Source organism: Oncorhynchus clarkii, chromosome 30 (genome assembly GCF_045791955.1).
Source record: "Oncorhynchus clarkii lewisi isolate Uvic-CL-2024 chromosome 30, UVic_Ocla_1.0, whole genome shotgun sequence".
Taxonomy (NCBI): Eukaryota; Metazoa; Chordata; class Actinopteri; order Salmoniformes; family Salmonidae; genus Oncorhynchus; species Oncorhynchus clarkii.
Genome location: NC_092176.1, coordinates 13,248,298 through 13,276,177, shown reverse-complemented (window position 1 = coordinate 13,276,177; position 27,880 = coordinate 13,248,298). Strand labels below are relative to the sequence as shown.

At 45.1% G+C, this 27,880-nt stretch overlaps 1 protein-coding gene across 1 annotated transcript; it reads right to left on the bottom strand.

Annotated features, from left to right (window-relative positions):
* Window positions 1-95: 95 nt before the first annotated feature.
* Window positions 96-27,526, bottom strand: LOC139389940 (BICD family-like cargo adapter 1). The gene is made up of 10 exons (XM_071136977.1): window positions 27,103-27,526; window positions 25,832-26,047; window positions 10,013-10,129; window positions 7,674-7,820; window positions 7,280-7,459; window positions 4,528-4,746; window positions 3,739-3,882; window positions 3,459-3,589; window positions 3,112-3,232; window positions 96-353 (listed from the first exon to the last, which is right to left on the bottom strand). The coding sequence occupies exons 1-10, from the start codon at window positions 27,511-27,513 to the stop codon at window positions 177-179; spliced, it is 1,863 nt and encodes a 620-aa protein (XP_070993078.1). The 5' UTR covers window positions 27,514-27,526; the 3' UTR covers window positions 96-176.
* Window positions 27,527-27,880: the final 354 nt, after the last annotated feature.

The following is a 27,880-nucleotide window of genomic DNA, read 5'->3' as shown; positions in this document are numbered from 1 at the left end:
ATAAAGTGCAAAATGACCCTTGAACATCTTTAGCCCCCCCCCCCCCCCCCCCCCCCCCATCTGATAGTGTGTATCACTGCCACTCAGACTTTGCCTTTATTTTCCTCTACCTCTGCACTCTATTTGAATTATTATTTTTCTCTCTCTCTTGCTTACTCGGGCCAGTCCAGAGGCGCTCAGTTCTTTTTGAAGAAGGAAAAGAGCCGCTTGTCTCCATCGGAGAGGCGATAGGCTCGTCTGGAGGACTGGCCGGAGGGGCCCCCGGAGGACCCAGCGAGGGAGTAGGGGGTCACCCTCCACTCCTCCTGGTGCTTTTCCATGAGCTGCTGATCAATCATACTGTGCATATCATCCTAAGAGAGAGAAAGACAGAATGAATGAGTGACAGAGAGAGAGAGGGTGTGAGCACAGTAGAGCGACAGAGAGATAAAGGGAATGTGAGGGGATGTTAAAGAGGACAAGGGTTTTTAGAGAAGAGAAGGAAGGCGTGACAGATTGGCATGGAAGTGGCTGGTTTTGGGTGATCAAATGGGTTAGAATGGGTGAGCGCATTTCTGTTGATTCAGCAGGCCATGGCATGGAATGGCTCAGCATGGCATGGAAGAGTGGCATAGGACAGGATCAGGCCGAGATGGCACACCTAGGCTCACCTCTAAGGCAGGAGGGGGGTACCACAGGGGAGAAAGGGTGGTACGGAAGCTGAGAAAGGCCACTAGATCAGAAACCACAAGAGCCACACAGTAAAGAGCCCTGAGGATGCAAACTGCAGCCAGGGAAAGAGAGAGGAAAGAGCTGCTAGTTACGGGTGAGGATGGGAAGGGAAAGTCATACACTGAGTCCTCAATTTAGTTAGCTAGCTACTCATCCTACTTGCTTAATTGTTTGCAGTATGTTCAATGAAAACCCATGGTTGAAACTCATTGAGGTTTCATTGAGGAGTGTATTAGTTCCTTAGACACTTGTGTAAATTGGCGACTCAGAGTACGTACAGTATTGTACATGTTATCACACACACACACAGGACAGTGGTAAGTTAGAGGAGAGGACAGGATGTGGTGTGGAAAAGATCACCATACACACATTTTCAGTCCGCTAGTATACTCTTATTTAATGAATAAAATACAGTACAGATTAAGAATGATAATTACTGTGTGAATGTCATTTATACATGTTGTCATTCAGATACATATTCATATCTGTTATATATATATATATATATATATATATATATATATATATATATATATATATATATATATATATATATATACATATACATACACACAGTGGGGCAAAAACGTATTTAGTCAACCACCAATTGTGCAAGTTCTCCCACTTAAAAAGATGAGAGAGGCCTGTAATTTTCATCATAGGTACACTTCAACTATGACAGACAAAATGAGAAAAAAAATCCAGAAAATCACATTGTAAGATTTTTAATAAATTTATTTGCAAATTATGGTGGAAAATAAGTATTTGGCCAATAACAAAAGTTTCTCAATACTTTGTTATATACCTTTTATTGGCAATGACAGAGGTCAAACGTTTTCTGTAAGCCTTCACAAGGTTTTCACACACTGTTGCTGGTATTTTGGCCCATTCCTCCATGCAGATCTCCTCTAGAGCAGTGATGTTTTGGGGCTGTTGCTGGGCAACACTGACTTTCAACTCCCTCCAAAGATTTTCTATGGGGTTGAAATCTGGAGACTGGCTAGGCCATTCCAGGACCTTGAAATGCTTCTTACGAAGCCAATCCTTCGTTGCCCGGGCGGCGTGTTTGGGATCATTGTCATGCTGAAAGACCCAGCCACGTTTCATCTTCAATGCCCTTGCTGATGGAAGGAGGTTTTCACTCAAAATCTCACGATACATGGCCCCATTCATTCTTTCCTTTACACGGATCAGTCGTCCTGGTCCCTTTGCAGAAAAACAGCCCCAAAGCATGATGTTTCCACCTCCATGCTTCACAGTAGGTATGGTGTTCTTTGGATGCAACTTAGCATTCTACGTCCTCCAAACACGACGAGTTGAGTTTTTAACAAAAAGTTATATTTTGGTTTCATCTGACCATATGACATTCTCCCAATCTTCTTCTAGATCATCCAAATGCTCTCTAGCAAACTTCAGACGAGCCTGGACATGTACTGGCTTAAGCAGGGGGACACGTCTGGCACTGCAGGATTTGAGTCCCTGGCGGCGTAGTGTGTTACTGATGGTAGGCTTTGTTACTTTGGTCCCGGCTCTCTGCAGGTCATTCACTAGGTCGCCCCCCCCCCCCCCCCTCCGTGTGGTTCTGGGATTTTTGCTCACCGTTCTTGTGATCATTTTGACCCCACGGGGTGAGATCTTGCGTGGAGCCCCAGATCGAGGGAGATTATCAGTGGTCTTGTATGTCTTCCATTTCCTAATAATTGCTCCCACAGTTGATTTCATCAAACCAAGCTGCTTACCTATTGCAGATTCAGTCTTCCCAGCCTGGTGCAGGTCTACAATTCTGTTTCTGGTGTCCTTTGACAGCTCTTTGGTCTTGGCCATAGTGGAGTTTGGAGTGTGACTGTTTGAGGTTGTGGACAGGTGTCTTTTATACTGATAACAAGTTCAAACAGGTGCAATTAGTACAGGTAACGAGTGGAGGACAGAGGAGCCTCTTAAAGAAGAAATTACAGGTCTGTGAGAGCCAGAAATCTTGCTTGTTTGTAGGTGACCAAATACTTATTTTCCACCATAATTTGCAAATAAATTCATTAAAAATCCTATGTGATGTGATTTTCTGGATTTGTTTTCTAATTTTGTCTGTCATAGTTGAAGTGTACCTATGATGAAAATTACAGGCCTCTCTCATCTTTTTAAGTGGGAGAACTTGCACAATTGGTGGCTGACTAAATACTTTTTTGCCCCAGTGTATATATATCTGTTTGACAGCCCATTCAATTTGGCAGTCCATTCAGTAACAATGGAAATAAGTTGTTAAACATTATTGTGTTACCCTCGATTATTTTAAATACAGTGTATACACATGTGGCTGAATTGTGTTTTTAAATCAAATCAAATAATAGCTCACACTATGAGTGGCCTAGCGTGCCCCCTCATGCTCCCTGACCTCTGACCCACCTGCCAGGCCTCCAGCTGCTGTGATAGGTTCAGCTTCTGCTGGATGGCGTCCAGGAGCTGGCTGTTCAGAGACATGATATCTATCTTACACTTGGCCAGCTCCGTCTCCACCACTTTCTTCCTGTAAGGCAGACAGACACACAGACATACAGCTTAGAGACAGACAACATCTCTCTTTGCTCTTATCTTGCTGAATCAGAGTTTATGACTGGCTTGCTTATTTGGAGATGAATGTAAAAAGACTAATTGTTGTTATATACTAGTCTATTACATTGGTAGTGATTTTACACAGGAAGCACATACAATTTCGTTGTGCCCAGATGATGAGTTATGTTGTGTGGTCTTACTTGGAAATAGCGTCGTCTCGGTCTTGTATAGCACTTTGGAGCTGTTCACTGGGGTCTCGTGCTTCAGACATGGCCCTCATGCGCTCACTCTCCTCCTGTACAGAGCACATCTCCACAGAAAACGTTGCCATCTGCAGGACACAAGCAACCCTTATCAAACACATTGTCAGCCTCATAAATAAGAAATCCCATCGAATGTGTCTCGCTTGAATAATAACGCTGTGCTGAAGTGATCTTGTTGGAGAACAACAGCGATTTGAAGCTCTGTGTGCAGTAGTACCTGATTATGGAGTTGTAGAACCTCTTCTTGGCTGTTCCGTGTTCTATCCTGCTCTGTTTGGTACAGCTCTCTCACTCCTCTCAGCTCTTCCCCAAGCTTTCGAACCTGGTCCTCTAGAGCCTCCTCGTCACTCCGCCGAGAACCCTGCTCACACACAACCACAACACACAGAGGTTCATTATATTGTGATTTCCACTCAATTGTAATTTTGGCTTGTTTTGAGTGTGTACCGAATAGTTCACACTCTTTATTAGATGCACGGAGGAACTATACGCGGAGTGTACAAAACATTAGGAAATCCTGCTCTTTCAATGACAGACTGACCAGGTGAATCCAGGTGAAAGCTATAATCCCTTATTGATGTCACTTGTTAAATCCACTTCAATCAGTGTAGATGAAGGGGTGGGAGACCGTTTAAATAACCATTTTTAAGGCTTGAGACATGGATTGTGTTATGTGTGCCATTTAGAGGGTGCCTTTGAACGGAGTATGGTAGTAGGTGCCAAGCGCAACGGTTTGAGTGTCTCAAGAACTGCAACGCTGCTGGGTTTTCACGCTCAACAGTTTCCTGTGTGTATAAAGAGAGGTCCACCACCCAAAGGACATCCAGCCAAACTGTGGGAAGCATTGGAGTCATGTTGTAGTCCATGCCCGATTAATTGAGGCTATTCTGGGGGCAAAAGGGGGTGCCGTGCAACTCAATATTAGGAAGGTGTTCCTAATGTTTTACACTCAGTGTATAGTACATCTGGTCAGTATTTTTCATATATGTGTGTGAAAGGTCCGTACCGTGGACTCATTGCCGTCTAGCAGGTTCTGTGTGAGTCTGCGTAGCTCCAGTAGACTGGCATGTAGGCTCCCCATGGGAACGTCCTTGGCTGAGGATGTCTCAGAGGACTCGTCCATGGAGGAGTCTGTGGACAGGGCCGAGTCTGTGATGTCGTTGCCTCGCAGGTGGGAGACGAGAGAGCGCACCTGGCAGTAGGCTTCCCACAGCTGGAGACGCAGCTGGAGACAGAGAGGGAAAGCTGCTTAGCAAAGACCACTGATAATAATAATAATTAGTTGGTGGGTGCTTACATTTCACCTATGTATAAGTATGTATTAACACACGTGTCAATTGGCCAGGGTCACCATTGTCCAGCATCCCTGAAGCAATTATGGTTACATTTTTTGACATTGTCTGCTTAGGGTTTCAAACAAGCAACCTTTCGGTTACCGGCCCAATGCTCTAACCGCTAGGCTACCTGCTGGTTACCGGCCCAATGCTCTAACCGCTAGGCTACCTGCTGGTTACCGGCCCAACGCTCTAACAGCTAGGCTACCTGCTGATTACCGGCCCAACGCTCTAACCGCTAGGCTACCTGCTGGTTACCGGCCCAACGCTCTAACCGCTAGGCTACCTGCTGGTTACCGGCCCAACGCTCTAACCGCTAGGCTACCTGCTGGTTACCGGCCCAACGCTCTAACCGCTAGGCTACCTGCTGGTTACCGGCCCAACGCTCTAACCGCTAGGCTACCTGCTGGTTACCGGCCCAACGCTCTAACCGCTAGGCTACCTGCTGGTTACCGGCCCAACGCTCTAACCGCTAGGCTACCTGCTGGTTACCAGCCCAACGCTCTAACCGCTAGGCTACCTGCTGGTTACCGGCCCAACGCTCTAACCGCTAGGCTACCTGCTGGTTACCAGCCCAGCGCTCTAACCGCTAGGCTACCTGCTGGTTACCGGCCCAATGCTCTAACCGCTAGGCTACCTGCTGGTTACTGGCCCAATGCTCTAACCGCTAGGCTACCTGCCGTCCACATAAAGTGTTTGGCTGCGATGGCCAGGAATCGAATCCAGGCCAATTGTTTGGAAGACAGCTACAATGGGGCAAAAAAGTATTTAGTCAGCCACCAATTGTGCAAGTTCTCCCACTTAAAAAGATGAGAGAGGCCTGTAATTTTCATCATAGGTACACTTCAACTATGACAGACAAAATGAGAAAAAATATTTTTTATGAATTTATTTGCAAATTATGGTGGAAAATAAGTATTTGGTCACCTACAAACAAGCAAGATTTCTGTCTCTCACAGACCTGTAGCTTCTTCTTTAAGAGGCTCCTCTGTCCTCCACTTGTTACCTGTATTAATGGCACTTGTTTGAACTTGTTATCAGTATAAAAGACAGTCACACTCCAAACTCCACTATGGCCAAGACCAAAGAGCTGTCAAAGGACACCAGAAACAAAATTGTAGACCTGCACCAGGCTGGGAAGACTGAATCTGCAATAGGTAAGCAGCTTGGTTTGAAGAAATTAACTGTGGGAGCAATTATTAGGAAATGGAAGACATACAAGACCACTGATAATCTCCCTCGATCTGGGGCTCCATGCAAGATCTCACCCCGTGGGGTCAAAATGATCACAGGAACGGTACACAAAAATCCCAGAACCACACGGGGGGACCTAGTGAATGACCTGCAGAGAGCTGGGACCAAAGTAACAAAGCCTACCATCAGTAACACACTACGCCGCCAGGGACTCAAATCCTGCAGTGCCAGACGTGTCCCCCTGCTTAAGCCAGTACATGTCCAGGCCCGTCTGAAGTTTGCTAGAGAGCATTTGGATGATCCAGTAGAAGATTGGGAGAATGTCATATTGTCAGATGAAACCAAAATATAACTTTTTGTTAAAAACTCAACTCGTCGTGTTTGGAGGACAAAGAATGCTGAGTTGCATCCAAAGAACACCATACCTACTGTGAAGCATGGGGGTGGAAACATCATGCTTTGGGGCTGTTTTTCTGCAAAGGGACCAGGACGACTGATCCGTGTAAAGGAAAGAATGAATGGGGCCATGTATCGTGAGATTTTGAGTGAAAACCTCCTTCCATCAGCAAGGGCATTGAAGATGAAAAGTGGCCGGGTCTTTCAGCATGACAATGATCCCAAACACACCGCCCGGGCAATGAAGGAGTGGCTTCGTAAGAAGCATTTCAATGTCCTGGAGTGGCCTAGCCAGTCTACAGATCTCAACCCCATAGAAAATCTTTGGAGGGAGTTGAAAGTCCGTGTTGCCCAGCAACAGCCCCAAAACATCCCTGCTCTAGAGGAGATCTGCATGGAGGAATGGGCCAAAATACCAGCAACAGTGTGTGAAAACCTTGTGAAGACTTACAGAAAACATTTGACCTCTGTCATTGCCAACAAAGGGTATATAACAAAGTATTGAGATACACTTTTGTTATTGGCCAAATACTTATTTTCCACCATAATTTGCAAATAAATTCATAAAAAATCCTACAATGTGATTTTCTGGATTTTTTTTGCTCATTTTGTCTATCATAGTTGAAGTGTACCTATGATGAAAATTACAGGCCTCTCTCATCTTTTTAAGTGGGAGAACTTGCACAATTGGTGGCTGACTAAATACTATTTTGCCCCACTGTATGCTCACCACTATACCACTACTGCGTGATACACTGTAAATCACTTATAGAACAACAAGGATTCTCTGTATGCCACTCTCTCTCATCAACAGTGTTATGTGCATGCATGTACCTGCTCCCTCTCCTGTTCCTGCTCCTCTTGCTCCATGCTCTGTTCTATCTCACAGAGTAGGCTGGCAGGGTTTGGGCTGAGGCCTTGTAGACTTCTCTCCTCTGTGAACTCCTCAAAGCGGGCACTCAGATGTCTGTGGGACACCCGTACCTCCTGGAGCTCCAGCTGGCTCTGCCGTAACTGGACATGTACAGCAGTCAACAAACTGGTCAACACAGTGGTCAACACAGTGGTCAACAAAGAGCCCTGATACCATACAGATCAATACAACACACTCAGAAGTACTCGTACTGTATTTCTATACACCAACATACCCACTCACACATTACACAAGAATATTATGACACAGTACAACAGTTCTATCAAAACCCCTAAAGAATGTCAGAGATCGTACCTGTGAGACCTTCTCATGGTACTGTTTCTCCAGCACTAGCGTCCCTTCCCTCAGGTCGTCAACAGTGTTCTGCAGTAGCTCGTTTTCCTCTAGTACAGCGTTAACCTGATCCTCCAGCTCTCTCTTACGCTCCGACAGCATCTTAATCTGACAAAATACATAACCCCAATAGCTAAGTTACACATTGTGCTATGGAACCAAGGACAGATAGCTACCAAAAGAGTTTCTCCTATCTGCACTCAGTGTTAGCCCTCTAGTGTTAACCTGTTTCTTTCCTGACTCTGAGGAGAGTTCAAATGTTCCAGAAGATTAAAGTACTCCCCCTGGTCCAAAGAATGTTTGTTGCCTAGCATAGGCGATTAGGAGTAGGCGGTTTCTGCCTCCCTCACATACAGGAATGTCTCTGTGATAAGTTGATATTCCAAATAAACCTGATAACAGTCTATTCCTTCATCAGTCTATACTGTACAGTGGACTGAAGGCTAACATTGCATGAACACCGCACATGTCTAGCGATACAAGGCGAGTTTGTGTGTAAAATGTTCGGTAGCCGCCTGAGCAGCTTACTCTATTAAACAAACATCAGCTCTTGTTCTTTCTCGTTATCCCCCAGCCATGCTTTGACCTACGTCTGTTGATCTCCTTCACAGCGCAGGAGGCTGACATTGCGTGTACAGCTCAGCTCACTGACTTTGCCATCATGTGGACATCTTTGTAGCTTTATGTTCTCCGTGTGTCCTTCAGACATTTTGGTTGACATTGCTGTGATTTTCTTTGTCTAGCAGGACTGTGATATATTCATCCTTGTCACATTAAGAACACCCGTTGCAATCCTGCGAACACCCAGACATTGCAGTATATCTGAGCTAAATATAGAACGGTATTGTTTTCGCCCAATTACAGCGCGGTCTCCGCAGTGGGTTATTCCTCTCCAATAAGACCCACTTTAAAAGAGGAGGCTTCAGAGAGATATTATATACTGTACTGTATGTCATGGTATCATCCTATGACCCTGAGCTAAATGGCTGATATTACACATTACTGATATTACTGTGTATTCCCCTGGTAGGCTACAGTAGCTCACGCTCCATAGCAGTACAGTGGGACATGTACACACATGTGACATGCAGCATGCAGACAAACCAATATAACCACTCACTTCCAGCCCTTGCTGCTCCAGTCAAGAGGAAGGATTCAATCATGGTATTAGAGGAGTGGAACAGGGAATGATTGATAGAAAAGGAGGAAAAACAGATTTGTATATTTGTTCACTTAACTCAACTGTTTGAATTAGTTTGATAGCAAGCACAACTTCAGGTGTGCATATTCTAATATCTCAGGATATTACTTTTTCAAACCCACACAGCATTTTAAAAGAACATTTTAAATAAACAACACTTTTGATAATGACTGGGGATATATTTCATAGGTAATATCTGTCAATATCTGTCATCCGGTAGGCTCCCTAGTCTCGCCTCAGCCGGCAGGCTCCCTAGTCTCACCTCAGCCGGCAGGTTCTCTAGTCTCACCTCAGCCGGCAGGTTCTCTAGTCTCGCCTCAGCCGGTAGGCTCCCTAGTCTCGCCTCAGCCAGTAGGCTCCCTAGTCTCGCCTCAGCCAGTAGGCTCCCTAGTCTCGCCTCAGCCGGTAGGCTCCCTAGTCTCGCCTCAGCCGGTAGGCTCTCTAGTCTCGCCTCAGCCGGTAGGCTCTCTAGTCTCGCCTCAGCCGGTAGGCCCTGTAGGCTCTCTAGTCTCACCTCAGCCGGTAGGCCCTGTAGGCTCTCTAGTCTCACCTCAGCCGGTAGGCCCTGTAGGCTCTCTAGTCTCACCTCAGCCGGCAGGTTCTCTAGTCTCACCTCAGCCGGCAGGTTCTCTAGTCTCACCTCAGCCGGCAGGTTCTCTAGTCTCACCTCAGCCGGCAGGTTCTCTAGTCTCACCTCAGCCGGCAGGTTCTCTAGTCTCACCTCAGCCGGCAGGTTCTCTAGTCTCACCTCAGCCGGCAGGTTCTCTAGTCTCACCTCAGCCGGCAGGCTCTCTAGTCTCACCTCAGCCGGTAGGCTCTCTAGTCTCACCTCAGCCGGCAGGCTCTCTAGTCTCACCTCAGCCGGCAGGCTCTCTAGTCTCACCTCAGCCGGTAGGCTCTCTAGTCTCACCTCAGCCGGTAGGCTCTCTAGTCTCACCTCAGCCGGCAGGCTCTCTAGTCTCACCTCAGCCGGTAGACTCTCTAGTCTCACCTCAGCCTGTAGGCTCTCTAGTCTCACCTCAGCCGGTAGGCTCTCTAGTCTCACCTCAGCCGGTAGACTCTCTAGTCTCACCTCAGCCGGTAGGCTCTCTAGTCTCACCTCAGCCTGTAGGCTCTCTAGTCGTGTCATGTGCTGGTTGGTGGAGATGCTCTTCTCTCTGAAGTCATCCCGTAACGAGTGGACCTGAGTGGACAGCTGCCTCTCCACCTCTGTAGCCTGGAGACGAAACACACCCCAGAAACAGGGTGTTAGCACAAAAGACATGAATAAATATTTGAATAACATGTTATTAATAAAGATTCAACTTTATTCACTCCCTCAGGGGCATTACCAGATTACAAATAAACATCTTCTGCATAATTCAGAACAGTAGTATTGTGCAGTCTGTTCAGTGTAGAGCAACTCCTGTTGTTTGTTGCTGCTTTGAGTGCGTCTCTCAGCAAGGAGCCTCGTGTTCACCTCTGGGAACATAACTCATCCCTCCAGCGCTTGATTCAGAGCAGCGTGACGTCACTCCTTATGCACAACAATACTGACACACAATGAAATGTTCACAACATATTGTCCCTTACATACTTCACATGGCGCAATTTATACATTTAGATTTTATTTAACATTTATTTAACTAGGCAAGTCAGTTAAGAACAAATTCTTATTTACAATGACAGCCTACCCTGCCCAAACCCGGACGACGCTGGGCCAATTGTGTGCCGCCCTATGGGACTCTCAATCACGGCCGGATGCAATACAGCCTGGATATGAACCAGGGACTGTAGTGATGCCTTTTGACCGCTGCGCCACTCGGGAGCCCATGGTGAGACACGTTCTGAGTGAGTAACCCACATTGTAAATGCTTTGAGTGCTATTTGATTTGACACGATGTCGCCTCTGAGTCACCACAGTGTTCCTGGAACTGGTACATTCAGCTGCGCAGTATAACTGTTCCTGTGAAAGCACAGGTTTGAGTAACTCTTGGCCTTTAGAATCTGGAATGTTCCATTTGAAGCTGGGCCCCTCCTTCTGAGTGCAGCAGAGTGCAGGAGAAGCCCCTTCCCTGGCTGAGATCATTGGACTGTTCTGATCACCCCACTGCCTACCGGCCGAGTGCAGATCGCAAAGTCAGACCGACAGAACTTCATTAGCATAAGTGAGGCTGCACTCAGGAAGCCCAGACTCTGATTGTCATCATCGCTGCCATGGTAATGGACGGTGGAATCCGGGATACCACTCCCTCACTTCTCTCCAGCCTCTGCACTGAGAAAAATAAATGCCATATAACAAAGCAATCATTGATTTATTCACTGGAGACAAAGTCAACTTAACAGATCTTACTAAGAATATAGAGACCTGATAAACTGCCCGTACACACTGTACGATGCGTTTACACAATTCTCTGACTACAGTATTTCACTCCATCATGGCACTTCAGTATCTAGAATCTAATAGATCTGTGTCCTCATTAGAGATTCTAGAGAACACTCATCCAACAGGTTGATTCCTGTTCACAATCAAAGGTCAGGTGTATACTACCTCTGACAAATAAGAACCAGGTGGAATCAAATCTCTACATGGGTTTGCTACAAAGATCATATCCGTGGCAGGATGTTCGATATGTTTGCCTCTAGGTAGCAGTGTGATATTTCTAGGTTATTTCAGTCAGTGGTTGCAGTGTTGGCCACACTGGTGACTGGTGAGGCCTTGGTGAGTAGGGACTGCATGAGACAGGCCAGAAGGCTACAGCCTCTCTCTAATGCCAAGTCCTAAACAGTGTTATCTTTTCTACTACAGTAAGTCTACTGTAAGTGAATTTAAGATTTATGTGAGAGGGTAATGGATTCTCCATTGGACAGCTGTTTGAGTTTTGGAAACCAGCATGGCGTAGTATTTTTTGGAACGCTTTTAAAGGTGAAGAGAGATGTCCACTCTGTAATGTCTGCTGTAAAAAACAATGGGCTACTTCCATTCACACTTAATGCACTTGTGTCCTTAAATAACTCAGAGAGGAGTTGTACTATTGATGTACTCTGTCTGGGTAACCAAGGGCAGAACAATCTGTAAACTAGACACTTTCAGTTGTACCATATCACTGCTCCAACACAGGAAGAGTTTGGTCCGTGCACTGTGCTTACAACAAGAAGGAAACATTTTTGTTGTGGCTCTTTCACAAGTATTGAATCCCTTCCACATCGAAGTCCATGTACCCCTTTTTCATAATTGCACCTTGTTGTCCTCAGTGATGCGTGGAATGAATGATATGTAGCCTACACTAAATGCCGAATCATATTCACTTTAATGCATTTATAGACATTCAGACATAGTGTACAACACACCAGCTCTACTCTACTCTGCTTCTCATTCTCCTAACCAGGACAGGATGATGTATACAGCTCTTCCTCTCTGACCTGACTGATGTATCTCTCCTCAGTGGATGTCTATACAGAGCCCAGTCACAGTGGGAACGTGACATTTGACCCAGTATCACACTGCGCCTGGCAGATTGAGATCACAGGAGAAACAGGATATTTCACTGTGGTTTGCCAGATTTACTGATATTTCCCTTAATCTGAGCGTCAAATCCTCAGATCCCAGATCAAGCATTATCAGTGCATGGGGGAAAACGGACTATTGCGACAGAATCCAGGCCAACAAACTAGGGCTCAATCAGCTGAGGGACAAGCGTAACTCTCATTCTTCCTCCAGAGTCCAGACACAAAGGTAACTTGTGCCAAGTCATTCTCTTTCAAAGGGAGAATCACAAGATTCTCAAAACCTTTTCATTTACACTAGTCTTTGATTGGAGAGGAAACATATCTTTGCTACATACAAACCTAATCCATAGCGTATGTATAATACAAGAACGTAACAGATTTTCGGAGGTTTACCGGTCTAATGTTCTTGCTTACGCCTATGTGAAATTGAGAGGGGCTAGGGCACTTGTATCCTCTTATTTTTTAACATCGCTAATTAAGTCAGGGATTTCCAATGGCTTATCTGTTTCCTCTTTCTCTCTCTGCCCTCTCCTCAGGAAGCAGAACATACTGTACAGTTCAAGCTACAGTATACACGTATGGTTGAAGATGACTCACAAGTCAATGTGTGTACATGTCAGGGAGTCTGTGTTGCAACCTGACATTGGGTTGGCTGTACAGCACACAGTGATGCAGAGCACATTTCCATGGCAACACATGGAATCTCACATGTGACACCCGGGTTGTCATAGCAACCAGAGAGAGCGAGACATGACTGGTGGAGCTGTGTGACTTGGTGGCCATATTTCTGGCATTTCCCTTAGTCATAGCACAGTGTACACTAGTGTATGGACCCACACTCTTAGAAGTAAAGGAGCCCGGAAGAATCTTTTGGGATTCTAAAAATTGTCACACCTATCTAATTCCAAAAGGTTCCTTAAGGAACCCCTCTGAAATGAGTCTTCGAGGAACCCCTGTGTAAAGGTTCAAACCGGAACCTTTTTGTGATGGGAGGGGTTGAACGTTGAACCTTTTTAATAATATATTGTAGAAGCCTATCAGAAGAGTGGAGGTGTGGCTTCCACCCATCAGAGTAAATGTCCTTCCTGTTCATCATGTTAAGTTTATACACTGCAAATTTCAATTGCCCTTGAATGTGTGTGCATATTACATATTCTAATGTAATATTCATACATATATGCTCACTTCGAGGCAAGCAACACTGAAGCATGCATGAGAGCATCAGCTGTTCCGGACGACTGTGTGATCACACTCTCCGTAGCCGATGTGAGAAAGACCTTTAACAGGTCAACATTCACAAGGCCAGACAGATTACCAGGACGTGTACTCCGAGCATGCACTGACCAACTGGCAAGTGTCTTCACTGACATTTTCAACCTGAGTCTGTAATACCAACATGTTTCAAGCAGACCACCATAGTCCCTGTGCCCAAGAACACTAAGGTAGCCTGCCTAAATGACTACCGACTCGTAGCACTCACGTCTGTAGCCATGAAGTGCTTTGAAAGGCTGGTCATGGCTCCCATCAACACCTTTATCCCAGAAACCCTAGACCCACTCCAATTTGCATACCGCCCCAACAGATCCACAGATGATGCAATCTCTATAGCACTCCACCATGCCCTTTCCCACCTGGACAAAAGGAACACCTGTGTGAGAATGCTATTCACTGACTACAGCTCAGCGTTCAACACCATAGTTCCCTCTAAGCTAATCACTAAGCTAAAGACCCGGGGACTAAACACCTCCCTGCATCTGGATCCTGGACTTCCTGATGGGCCGCCCCCAGGTGGTAAGGGTAGGTAACAAGGAACCCCTGAACTGAACATACTGTACAGTTCAAGTATACACGTATGGTTGAAGATGACTCACAAGTCAATGTGTGTACATGTCAGGGGGTTTGTGTTGCAACCCTCCTGTACTCACTCATGACTGCATGACCAGGCACGACTCCAACACCATCAATAAGTTTGCCGACAACACAATACTGGTAGGTCTGATCACCGACAACGATGAGACAGCCATTGGAAGGAGGTCAGAGACCTGGCAGTGTGGTGACAGGACAACAACCTCTCCCTCAACGTGATCAAGAAGGGAGATAATTGTGGACTACAGGAAAAGGTTGACTGAGCACGCCCCCATTCTCATCGACGGGGCTGTAGTGGAGCAGGTTGAGAGCTTCAAGTTTCTTGGTGTCCACATCACCAACAAACTATTATGGTCCAAACACACCAAGACAGTGGTGTAGAGGGCACGGCAAAGCCTATTCCCCCTCAAGAGACTGAAAAGATTTGGCATGGGTCCTCAGATCCTCAACAAGTTCTACAGCTGCACCATCGAGAGCATCCTGACTGGTAGCATCACTGCCTGGTATGACAACTGCTCGGCCTCTGACCGCAAGGTACTACAGAGGGTAGTGCGTACGGCCCAGTACATCGCTGGGGCCAAGCTTCCTGCCGTCCAGGACCTCTATACCAGGTGGTGTCAGAGCAAGGCCATAAAGGAGTCAAAGACTCCAGCAAACCTAGTCATAGACTGTTCTCTCTGCTACTGCACGGCAAGCAGTGCCAAGTCTAGGTCCAAAAGGCTTCTTAACAGCTTCTACCCCCCCAAGCCATAAGACTCCTGAACTGCTAATCCAATGGCTACCAAGACTATTTATATTGTCCCCCCCCTTTTTACGCTGCTGCTACTCTCTGTTTATTATCTATGCATAGTCACTTTAACACTACCTACATGTACATATTACCTCAATTAAGTCAACTAACCGGTCAACTAACCGGCACATTGACTCTGTACCGGTACAGCCTGTATATAGCCTTACCACTGTTATTTTACTGCTGCTCTTTAATTATTTGTTATTTTTATCTATTTTTTTACTTAACACTTATTTTTCTTAAAACTGCATTGTTGGTTAAGGGCTAGTAAGTAAGCATTTCACTGTCAGGTCTACACCTCTATTCGGTGCATGTTACAAATAAAATTTTATTTGATATTAACATGATTGCACATAGTAATAAAGTTGTAACTATTCCAATTTTGGGATTTGCATAGGCTCAAGGAACTCATACACCTCTGAAAGCCACATTAAAGCTGCAAAAGTGTCAGTGTTCAACCTTAACATGTGATGACAATACAAAAGAACAGACAAACAGGGATGACACTTACTCCCACGGGTGGCCTAAACATATCTATCTGAAGGGGTTCCTTAAGGATCTCCAAGGTTTCTCGAGTCACAACTGTCATAACTCTCCTGTGACGATCTGAAGGATCAGGTTACAGCGGATCCACTCTACAGCGTGCTCTCTCTCGTAGAGGGGGAGAGGGGGAAGTTGGCTGTTTTATGACTGTCGTAAAATACGCTGCCTCTATGCTCTGTAGTGTTCAAGATTGGAATGTAAACTGTGGAACACAGAGAGACACTTGGACATCAAAAGTTTGAATAATTAAACAATATTTCTATTTTTGAGAATGTGGGAGTGGTCTGTGGACACTTAAGGGACAGTCATGACGAGTGTGTTTCATTTGGTGATCTCATGAAGGACAGGAAACACTCAATACTGTGTTGGTTGCATACACTTCTTAATTATGGGGTTACATCTAAATATTGTGAAACGTATGTGATTAAACAGGAAGCTATTTGTGAAAAGATGTAATGTGATGTTAATCTTCTAAATGAAAGTTTCATACCAAATCAGTGGCCACGCCCACGTGAGTATAGACATTACGCCGGCATCATGGACCGCCCCTTTTCTCAGAAGTGTATAAAACCCACTCCTGACGAAATGTACATTAGACTAGAAAACATGCAGCTTACGTTACATGTGAAATGGTTAAGAACTACAACTATCGCTTACGGAGACCATACAGCGTGGAGCTTTGGCTACACGACTGGAAATGGTTCAACTCTGAGACTATCGATCACTACAGAATAAGAGCAAATCCTAGACTTAGAATTACTAGTCTGCGGGGCCTCCCGGGTGGCGCAGTGGTTAAGGGCGCTGTACTGCAGCGCCAGCTGTGCCATCAGAGTCCTGGGTTCGCGCCCAGGCTCTGTCGTAACCGGCCGCGACCGGGAGGTCCGTGGGGCGACGCACAATTGGCCTAGCGTCCGGGTTAGGGAGGGCTTGGTCGGTAGGGGTGTCCTTGTCTCATCGCGCACCAGCGACTCCTGTGGCGGGCTGGGCGCAGTGTACGCTAGCCAAGGTGGCCAGGTGCACGGTGTTTCCTCCGGCGCATTGGTGCGGCTGGCTTCCGGGTTGGATGTGCGCTGTGTTAAAGAAGCAGCGGCTTGGTTGGTTGTGTATCGGAGGACGCATGACTTTCAACCTTCGTCTCTCCCGAGCCCGTACGGGAGTTGTAGCGATGAGACAAGATAGTAGCTACTACAACAATTGGATACTACGAAATTGGGGAGAAAAAGGGGTAAAATTCAATAAAAAAATAAAAAAAAAATAATAATTACTAGTCTGCAGCTGGAAATTACGTAAATCTAGTACAAGAATACCGACAACCGCAGAAGTATCTATTCCATGCAATGACCATCTGTATGCCTGACAACAGACACTATCCAGAGCCGCTGAGAAAGCTACAACCACGAAAGACATTGTGACTTCTGGGGAAGTTAAACAGAGACTCTCTGATGAACTGACTCTCCAGCAGACTTAGCGGCGATTCCAACAGAGAAGACAACCACGACATAAAGTTGTAAATATATACATTGCAATTATTTTTGAATGAGTGGCTGTTCATGTGCAAAGGATTAGCATTTCAATGAATATAATTATCAATTGTGTGTAGTGAATCCATTTTGTCTATCCCGCTCTTTATCTGTCCCCACCCCTTTCCATTGTCTACCACTTTTCATACCGGTTTAGTCGACTAGGGACTTATCAATGCATTGTGTTAGTAACCAATTACTATTTGTTTGTTAATGTATTTCTGTGATTTGTTTAGTTAGTAAATAAATAATTAGGCCAATTTGTATATAGCTGATTCGTTATGGAGGCTAGGGTTCGTGCAGATTTCCAAGGGTTTGCGACGTTCAGTAATGAGAACCAATGAGGTAATAACAATACATTAATACAAGATTGTACTCTATATGAAATATCTGAAGAGTCAATTTGGGAAATAGAGACCCTATAAACACTTTCTTGTGGTGCCCCAACTTCCTAGTTAATTAAAGTTTACATGATTAGTTTAATCACATAATAATAATTATACATAGAGAATTGATTTGATAAAATAACAGCCTTTCCATTTAATGATAGTCACAGACACGACACCACTAATTCTAAGAGTGTAGATGATGAAATCCACTAAAACATGACATCAGTCAGTCTTCCAGTTTGACATTACCAATGATCACTGTCTGTGAAGCTGTTTTGTCAGAATCCCTGATGGTTACAGACAGAGTATGGGAGCAGCAGCACGTGTTTCTAATCCTCATCACAACTGATGGCCTGGAGAGACGCGTGTGTTGTATACAGATGGTTATTAGAACAGAGACCTGTGACAGGAACGAAGCAGAACAGAGCCATGGCCCTTGGTAATACAGTCAGCTCATTACAGTTCGTTTTTTGTTGTTGAGCGGATGTAGACTGCAAGAAGCCCAAACATATATAATATTTGACTAAAACAATCATTTCAAACCTTGCTTACATTTGTATATAGAGCCATAGCTGAACAGAACTCTTTACCAATCCATATTTCTCTGGAAAAAAAGTAAATCCATCCCAAATAAAAGAACATCTAATGTGATAGACCATATGACTGGACAGGAAATAGAAAGCATCAACTGAATGTTAAATGTGTTTCCTGTCAGGTATTTTAATTGTCTGTATGGTCTACTTGTTGAATGTTTGTGAAGTCTTGATTTGTAATGTCTTATTAATTGGTGTTGGACCCCAGGAAGATTAGCTAGCGTTACGACGTTAGCTAATGGAGATCCTAATAAAAAATACAAATACAATCACATATACAGGTATAGTATAGCTGTTCTAAGGAGGAGAGTTACCGGAGAATAGAGGAATGGCGACGATATGAGAGTACACGGCTAGCACGGAAGCCCGAGAGGCAGCCCCAATAATTTTTTGGGGGGGTGCACACGAGGAGATTGGCTGAGTCAGCTCCTCGCATTTGCCGGGCTAGAATGGGCATCCAGCCAGGACGTATTGAGCCAGCTCTATGTTCTGGATCTCCAATGCCTCTACACGGTCCAGTGTATCCTGTGCCTCCTCCCCGCACTCGCCCTGAGGTGTCCCCAGCCCGGCACCACGCGCCAGGCCTACAGTGCGCCTCGGCAGTCCAGAGCGTCCGGCGACAATACCCAGCCCGGGGCCTCCAGCGACGGGCCACAGCCCGGGGCCTCCAGCGACGGGCCATAGCCCGGATCCGCAGTCCAGAGCTTCCGACGATGATCCACGGGTCTGTGCTACAAGAGCGGACTCAGAGTAAAGAATGGGGGGCGGCGTCCAGAACCAGAGCCGCCACCGAGGTGAGATGCCCACCCAGACCCCCCATATAGGTTTAGGTTTGCGGCCAGGAGTCCACACCTTTGGGGGGGGGGGGGGGTACTGTCACGCCTTGACCTTAGTTATCTTTGTTTTCTTTATTATTTTGGTTTAGGTCAGGGTGTGAAGAGGCTGGTATATGTGTTTTTGTTTTGTCTTGGGTTTTTTGTATGTCTATGGGGTTTTGGTATTGTCTAGGTAAATGTAGGTCTATGGTGGCCTGAATTGGTACCCAATCAGAGACGGCTGTTTATCGGGATACTATTTAGGTTGCCATTTCCATTTTGGTTTTGTGGGTTATTGTCTATGGTTAGTTGCATGTCAGCACTCGTTATATATAGCTTCACATTCGTTTAGTTTTTTTGCATAGTTTGTTCAGTGTTCTGTTTCATTAAAGAAGAATGTGATTATGACGAACGTGACAATGAATGGTCACCGAATGGCTTGATGTGTATGAAAACTATGTAAACCACATGCCCGTCTCAGTCACCAGATCTCAACCCAATTGAACACTAATGGGAGATTCTGGAGCGGTGCCAGAAACAGCGTTTTCTACCACGATCAACAAAACACCAAATAATGGAATTTCTCGTGGAAGAATGGTGTCACATCCCTCCAGAAGAGTTCCAGAATCTATGCCAAGGTGCATTGAAGCTGTTCTGGCTCGTGGTGGCCCAACACCCTATTAAGACACTTTATGATGGTATTTCCTTTATTTTGCCAGTTACCTGAATCTCTCTATTACACGTGAGAATACTATGGAACAGATTCTCAAAATTAAAATCACTGATTTGCTGGTGTTTTTACAGTCCTTTCGTCCAACAATAAAATAAAATAAATTTGGCCCTCGAGCCGCCATTTGAGGAACCCTGCCCTAGATGATTTGCCGAGCTCACACCCCAGCCTACCAGACACCACTGAGTATACTGTAGGTGTTTTTGTCTTTATGTCTGTATGAGTAATACAGTAAGTGTTTATGTGTGTGTCTCTATGTGGCTGTGTTCTGTGGGTGATGAATACAGGGCATTCGGAAAGTATTCAGACCCCTTGACCTTTTCCACATTCTGTTACGTTACAGCCTTATTCTAAGTAGCCACCATTTTGCCTTGATGACAGCTTTGCACACTCTTGGCATTCTCTCAACCAGCTTCACCTGAAATGATTTTCCAACAGTCTTGAAGGAGTTCCCACATATGCTGAGCACTTGGTGGCTGCTTTTCCTTCACTCTGCGGTCCAACTCATCCCAAACCATCTCAATTGGGTTGAGGTCGGGTGATTGTGGAGGCCAGGTCATCTTAGGCAGTACTCTATCACTCTCCTTCTTGGTCAACTAGCCCTTACACAGCCTGGAGGTGTGTTTTGGGTCATTGTCCTGTTGACAAACAAATGATAGTCCCATTAAGCGCAAACCAGATGGGATGGCGCATTGCTGCAAAATGCTGTGATAGCCATGCTGGGTGTGTGCCTTGAATTCCAAATAAATCATGACAGCAAAGCACCCCCACACCATTACACCTCCTCCTCCATGCTTCACGGTGGGAACCACATGTGGAGATCATCCATTTACCTTCTCTGAGTCTTAAAAAGCTACAGCAGTTGGAACCAAAAATCACAAATTTTGACTCATCAGACCAAAGGACAGATTTCCACCTGTCTAATGTCCATTGCTCATGTTTCTTGGTCAAGCAAATCTCTTTTTATTGCTGTCCTTTAGTAGTGGTTTCTTTGCAGCAATTCGACCATCTCCTTTGAACAGTTGATGTTGAGATGTGTCTGTTACTTAAACTCCGTGAAGCATTTATTTGGGGTGAAATTTCTGAGGCTGGTAACTATAATGAACTTATCCTCTGCAGCATATGTAACTCCAGGTCTTCCTTTCCTGTGGCTCTCCTCATGAGAGCCAGTTCAATCACAACTCAATGGTTTTTGCAAATTCACTTGAAGAAACTTTCAAAGTTCTTGAAATGTTCTGGATTGACTGACCTTCATGTCTTAAAGTAATGATGGACTGTCATTTCTCTTTGCTTATTTGAGTTGTTCTTGCCATAATATGGACTTGGTCTTTTATCAAATATGGCTATCTTCTGTATACCACCCCTAACTTGTCACAACACAACTGCTCAAACGCATTAAGAAGGAAAGAAATTCCACAAATTAACTTTTAACAAGGCACATTTGTTAATTTAAATGCATTCCAGGTGGTTACCTCGTGAAGCTGGTTGAGAGAATACCAAGAGCGTGCAAAGCTGAAATCAAAGCAAAGGGTGGCTACTTTGAAGAATCTCAAATATAAAATATATTTTGATTTGTTTAACACTTTTTGGTTACTACATGATTCAATATGTGTTATATCATAGTTGTGTTCACTATTATTCTACAATGTAGAAAATAGTAAAAATAAAGAAACTTTTCACTGGTACTGTAAGCATTCAGACCCTTTACTCAGTACTTTGTTAAAGCACCTTTGGCAGTGATTACAGCCTTGAGTATGACACTACAAACTTGGCACACGTTCATTTAGAGAGTTTCTCACATTCTTCTCTGGAGATCCTCTCAAGCTCTGTTAGGTTGGATGGGGAGTGTTGCTGCACAGCTATTTTCAGGTCACTCCAGAGATGTTCAATAGGTTTCAAGTCTGGGCTCTGGCTGGGCCACTCAAGGACATTCAGAGACTTGTCCCGAAGCCACTCCTGTGTTGTCTTGCCTGTGTGCTTAGGTTCGTTGTCCTGTTAGAAGGTGAACCTTCGCACCAGTCTGAGGTCCTGAGCGCTCTGGAGCAGGTTTTCATCAAGGATCCCTCTGTACTTTGCTCCGTTGATCTTTTCCTCGATCCTGACTAGTCCCCCAGTTCCTGCCGGTGAAAACATTCCCACAGTATGATGCTGCCACCACCATGCTTCACCGTAAGGATGGTGCCAGGTTTCCTCCAGACGTGACGCTTGACATTCAGGCCAAAGAGTTCAATCTTGGTTTCATCAGACCAGAGAATCTTGTTTCTCATGGTCTGAGAGTCTTTTAGGTGCCTTTTGGCTGTCATGTGCCTTTTACTGAGCAGTGACTTCCATCTGGCCACTCTACCATAAAGGCCTGATTGGTGGAGTGCTGCAGAGATGGTTGTCCTTCAAGAAGGTTCTCCCATCTCCATAGAGGAACTCTGGAGCTCTGTTAGAGTGGCCATCGGGTTCTTGGTCACTTCCCTGACCAAGGCCCTTCTCCCCTGATTGCTCAGTTTGGCCAGGCGGCCAGCTCTAGGAAGAGTCTTGGTGGTTCCAAACTTCTTCCATTTTAGAATGATGGAGGCCACTGTTTTCTTGGGGACCTTCAATGCTGCAGAAATGTTTTGGTACCCTTCCCCAGATCTGTGCCTCGACGCAATCCTGTCTCGGAGCTTAACAGACAATTCCTTCGACCTCATGGCTTGGTTTTTGCTCAGACATGCACTGTCAACTGTGGAATCATATATAAACAGATGTGTGCCTTTCCAAATCATGTCCAATCAATTTAATTTATAACAGGTGGACTCCAATAAGTTGTAAAAATGGAAACAGGATGCACTAGAGCTCAATTTCAAGTATCATGGCAAAGGGTCTGAATACTAATGTAAATAAGTTATGTTTTTCCTTTTTAATACATTTGTAAAAATTCTAAAAACCCGTTTTCGCTTTGTCATTATGGGGTATTGCTTGATGAGGAAATGTTTATTTGATCAATTTTAGAATAAGGCTGTAATGTAACAAACTGTGGAGAAAGTCAAGGGGTCTGAATACTTTCCAAATGCACTGTATGTTAGTGGCTTGTGTGCTCTCATAGATTTAAGTTTAGCTCATAGAGAATGGTGTCCTAGTGTATTAGTGCCAGGTTTGCACTGTCCTTTGACATGAGGGGCAATGGCTCACACACAGACTCTTCTCCACCCAAACAAAATAGTTGAGTGACAGTTTTTTAATTAGCTGTGAGCGCAGTATGGAGCAGTGTTGTTCTTCTGGCTGCTGATTTAATTCATAAGGAAAGGCTATTACACAGGATTATGACCTAATCCCTTCAATGCTGCATTTTATACAATGCGTCTTACATCACTTCCTGTGGCCAGCCCCTCCACAACAAGCTAATTCCTGCTGCATCCAATCAGAGACTTGATTCCAGCAGACAATTGGTTCCTCTCTCAAACCTGTTTTTGTGAGTGCATTGTTGTTGTGAGTGTAATCTTTAAAGCTTCATTTTGAGAATGGCCCTTTGAAGAGCTGTCAACCACATGACAGGATTCTAACCATTTTACAAGCTCTCTAATGCAGCCTGCAACAGATTACCTCTTATTTCTGTCACTTACCGGGAGGATGCTTGATTTTAGACTGGAAGACAGTGGACACACTGTGTCCAGAGTGGAGCTAAAGCTTGAGAATATATATTAAAGAATAGAACCTAAAGAACCTTGAAAATGAACGAATGGGTGTTTGTTTTGCAGTGAATATTACCAGACTAAGGTCTGTCTGTAGATAAAACTGTTAGCATCCTTATCCCTACTAATGCTACAAAGAATGTCATTACAAAGCAAAAATATCTCCTAATCTATGTCTTTGGTTAGGGCTATCCACACACACAAACCTACTTGGATCCTAATAGCTGTCCTCTCTCTGGTGGCTCTACTACTGGGGAGGTTTCCAGAGTCAGGGTGGTGTGGGTTCACTCGGAGGAGGTGTACTCAGAGCCGTGGAGTAAGCAGGCCATTGCTTAGTAAAAGAGAGACTACCATGGCTGACCCCATTCATTTTATTACACAGGAGGTCTCTCTGGAATCCGACAGCATTGAATCACGCAGGCCTGATCAATAATCTCAATTCAGGCTCATGAATACCATTAGCCCACTCCCCAAGCCCTACATAAGTCTCTACCCCCAAAGATCTACCCAGATTTAATTTCAACCAGGGCTGCTTTTAAATCAACTGCAACTTAATTATGTTAAGTACCTAGCAGGATCCATAGCAACAGACCAGTTCAGCGACCCCCTCCATGGTCAGAGACTGATGGTGGATGACAGGTAATTCACTTTAATCTGATCAGAGATGGAAATGAGAGGGAGTGAAGGTCTGTATGACACAGTGGTGCTGCTACTCTATCTGTGACAGCATACAGCCAGCAGCAGCCCTAGTGATGAGGGCTAAAAACAGCCATTGACAGCTAGCTAGCTCTCTCCCTGCTGGGCTGTGGAAGGAAGCAGCATCTGCCTGACTGCAGGTCACATCTATTCCCAGGACAGACAGCACCACACCACAGGCAGTGTTACCCACACCCACAACACTGTCACCGGTGTCACCTCAGCAGGCAACACCCACCTATCTCCTGGGGCCTTTAAAACGGAGACTGCTCCTCTGTCTGACTGCAGTCAACACAACGCTTTCTCCATTTAACAACCTTAACCAACTTTCAAAGGTTTAGGTGTTCTAGCTTTTGGGTATCGATATATCCCTGCAGCACACACAGAAGCATGACACACGTCATGCTTCTAGTGGAAAGCTAGTCTCTTTTAGTAACACTGTATTGACGCCATGCCTGGTTTCGATGCCTCAGACTGGTATGAGAGGCTAGTGGCAAGATGAGCACCAGTAAAATCATTTCAAAGACTCTGTTGATGTAGAGGATAATACATTCATGAAATATTGAGTGTTTTTGTCCTGAATTGAATGTCCATTGGGTGCGTAAAACCCACAAATTCAGATAAACAAAAAGGTGTAGTGGGTTCGCACTCAAAAAGATGTTGCATTAAGCTTACTTCATTGTTACATTTTTGAAAATTATTTTCACTGCATCCAGGATAGCGTGCATGCCGAAATGCTTTATGCAATATATTTTTGAGTGCGAACCCTCTACATTTATTTGTTTATCTGAAAAATAGTTTTTACCAGATGTTTTTCCAGATAGTTATGAGATTTTTGCTGCACCTTGACTCACGTTGGTAGAAGCGCTGTGTACTCCCCTCCTTACCAAAGTTTCTTGTAGTTTTCATTGGGATTTAGGCTGTCATGGCAATGCCTCCCTCATTAGTTAGGATTGAGTGATTTGACTGAAGGCTGTAGTAAATCCATCTTCTTAGGGGAGTCTAATCAACAGTATTACCTGCTGTTGCTCAGCTCCGTCAATCCAACCGGGCCATGAATAGAGTTGAATCAATAGCCCTGCTTATACCTGGTGCTAATTATGTGTCCTTTGTCCGGGAACTTGTCCACATTCGGATTGTGCCCATATATTTAGACAGGTGTAGACGGTTAAAAGACCCATTGTGATCTGATTGTGATCAAATTTTATAAGTGTAAACGGACAAGATCAGGACAATATCAGGATGAGGTAGGATGATAGCCCTGTTTATACCTTGTTCTAATGACAGCTTCTCCCATACTTCCATCACTCTCTACAAAGTGCATGTGGCCCTCAATGAACCTTTACCTCCTCCAGCCTCCCAGTCATGCTGTAATTCTTCCTATTTTTCTCTGTTCTTAACCCATCAGCCACATACTGTATGCTATTAAAACGGATTGTGTAAGATATCAAATCTGTTTCAACAGCCTGTAGTTACTTATCAATATTGACAGGAGGGTTGCGTAAGGAGTATGCCGCCCCAGCTCAATCATTCTAAATTATTCAGTGTTTAAGAGGGGAACGTTACACTTTAATTTCGATGACTTAGCATATATTGATGTGTGAGCGAGAGAGAGATGGAGACATGAGATGGAGACATGGGGGAAGAGATTGAAGCAGAGTGTATGCATGTGCATGTATGCATACTATATGAGAACATAGTTGTACCCTCTCCAGAAATGAACACAGCAGACTGAGACATCCAGTGTTGAGTCCCAGTGGTCCACAGACAGACAGACAGACCGACGGACAGACAGGTCCACAGACGGACAGTTATATACACTCACCCGGTTGAGCTGCTCCAGCAGGCGGTGGTTTTGCTCTGACAGCTCCCTGATGGCCGTGGACTTGTCACGGTTGGCTTCTCTCAGCTGGACCTGATGGCGCTCCAGCTCTCCCTGCAGCTGCTGGACGTCTGTCTCCAGCTCCGCCACACGGTCCCCCCACTCCCCCTCCTTGTTCTCCAGCCGCCGCCGCAGCTCGTGCTTCTCCTGCGCCAGGTGCTGTGGGTGAGGGGAGACAAGGGACAGGTTTAGATATGATGCTGGACTGGAGGGACCAGGTTAGGCCTGAGACTAGTAGTCGTAATAGACATTGGATTTTGAAAGGATGGCACAAAGCTTCAGCTTTTTTTCTATCCATCGCTTGATAAGGCTGAGGCAGGGAGTGAGGGGATTAGGGTGGGCTTTTAATGAGAGCACAAGGGGGTCAGAGTATGGGGGGTTGGGATGGGTGGCATGGCTGGTCACAGGGCATGCTGGGTGATCAGTCCTGAACAAAGAAGCCTCATCAGGAGTAAAAAACGGTTGGAAAAACAAAGTTGGTAAAAGGATAAGGAACAATATTAACTGCCCCTAAAAAGCCTGGAAATAGCTTGATGAATATTGTGCACTGGGTCATAGCATAGTACTGTGTTGTTAGAGATCAGTTTTGTGAGCAGATGTATCCTACAGTAGATACAATAGGCCATGCCCATGCGACATTCCCAGGGGATTAGACTTGTTCCAGTCCAGGCCAAGTGCAGTGGTGTGAGAGGGTTAATATAAGAAGGACAAAAGCTCTGCTGTCAGCATGAAAAATGCAAGAGACATCTATGGGTTTTGAGGGCTTTAGTGACACTGCAAGATGTTGTGAACTCCTCCTCTCTAACTGTTGCAGTGCTGTCTGTGTGAGACAGCCAACTCATTGAAATAAAAAGTATTTGTAGGAATTGAGTGACCTCCGTCTGCTTTAAGAGTAATGTTTTGCTCCCCGAATCTGATTTCATGAAAGAGGCATTAGACTGTTATGACACTGTGTGGAGGTGTTTGTAGCTGTACTGTAAGTTGTAGACAGTCTGAAAACACTGTCAAGCCAGTTGTTTAAAGAGTGAAGTCTGCTCAACAGCATTACCAATAATGTGGGACAGTCTTAATCAGTTCAACGTGTTTACATACACTGCTTAACTCCACATTAATTGAATAATGATGGCCAAAACAACTGTGAATTGAAAAACGAATCTGGCATGATGGTAGCCTACAGTATTTGTCAGTGTGTGTTTGTACTACTAGCTTCTTACCTCAAGTTTATCGTTAAGATCTTTGTTCATTTTCTCATATTGCTTAGTCAGGTCTTGGTTTCGCTCTAGCAGTGCCTTGCCGAGTTTAGCAGCTAAAACCAAGTCCCTCTCCTTTTGACGGAAGAGCAACAAAAAGTCTGTATTCTGTCCCATTACAGGCGTCTCCAATTCGGATAACTCTTCCTCCTCCTCCTCGTCCTGCTCCCCGGTAAGCATGGCTAATTCCTCTTCCAACGCCATCCCGAGGCCTCCAGAGTCGGTATGTAGCAGCGAGTGGCCCTGAAATCCTCCCGTTTCTTGTGGGGTTTTGTTGCCCTGATCTAGCAGGTGCGCCATGCAGTCGCTGTCCAGTTCGGGTGGTGCTGAAATCGCGGCGGTAGATGTGTGCAAATCTAGGCAGAAAACTGACATCGCCGCCCGGCGGACAAAAATAAAAGAGATTAACCAATTGATTTATTCCGACTGAACCCGCTCTGTTACTGGGTCAGGATGACCGGATCCTCTTTTTGTAGATAATATCTCCATAGATACGGTTCCTTGGTATCAAAATCACGGCAATTGCTAACTTGTCTGACTAAAATGTCCCTCACACTCGGAAGACACACCAAGCTCTCCCTTTAATCATGCAAACAGTGCCGCCTCCTCTGCAGCTGAGTTGAAAACAAGCCTCTTGATGTCTGTTGCTGGCTATCTTGTATGTAAAGATTGTCGGTCCAGCGTGCTTTGTCCCCCGCGTTAACCGCCCTGACGAACTCTCCACAGCGGTCGGTCTGTCCAC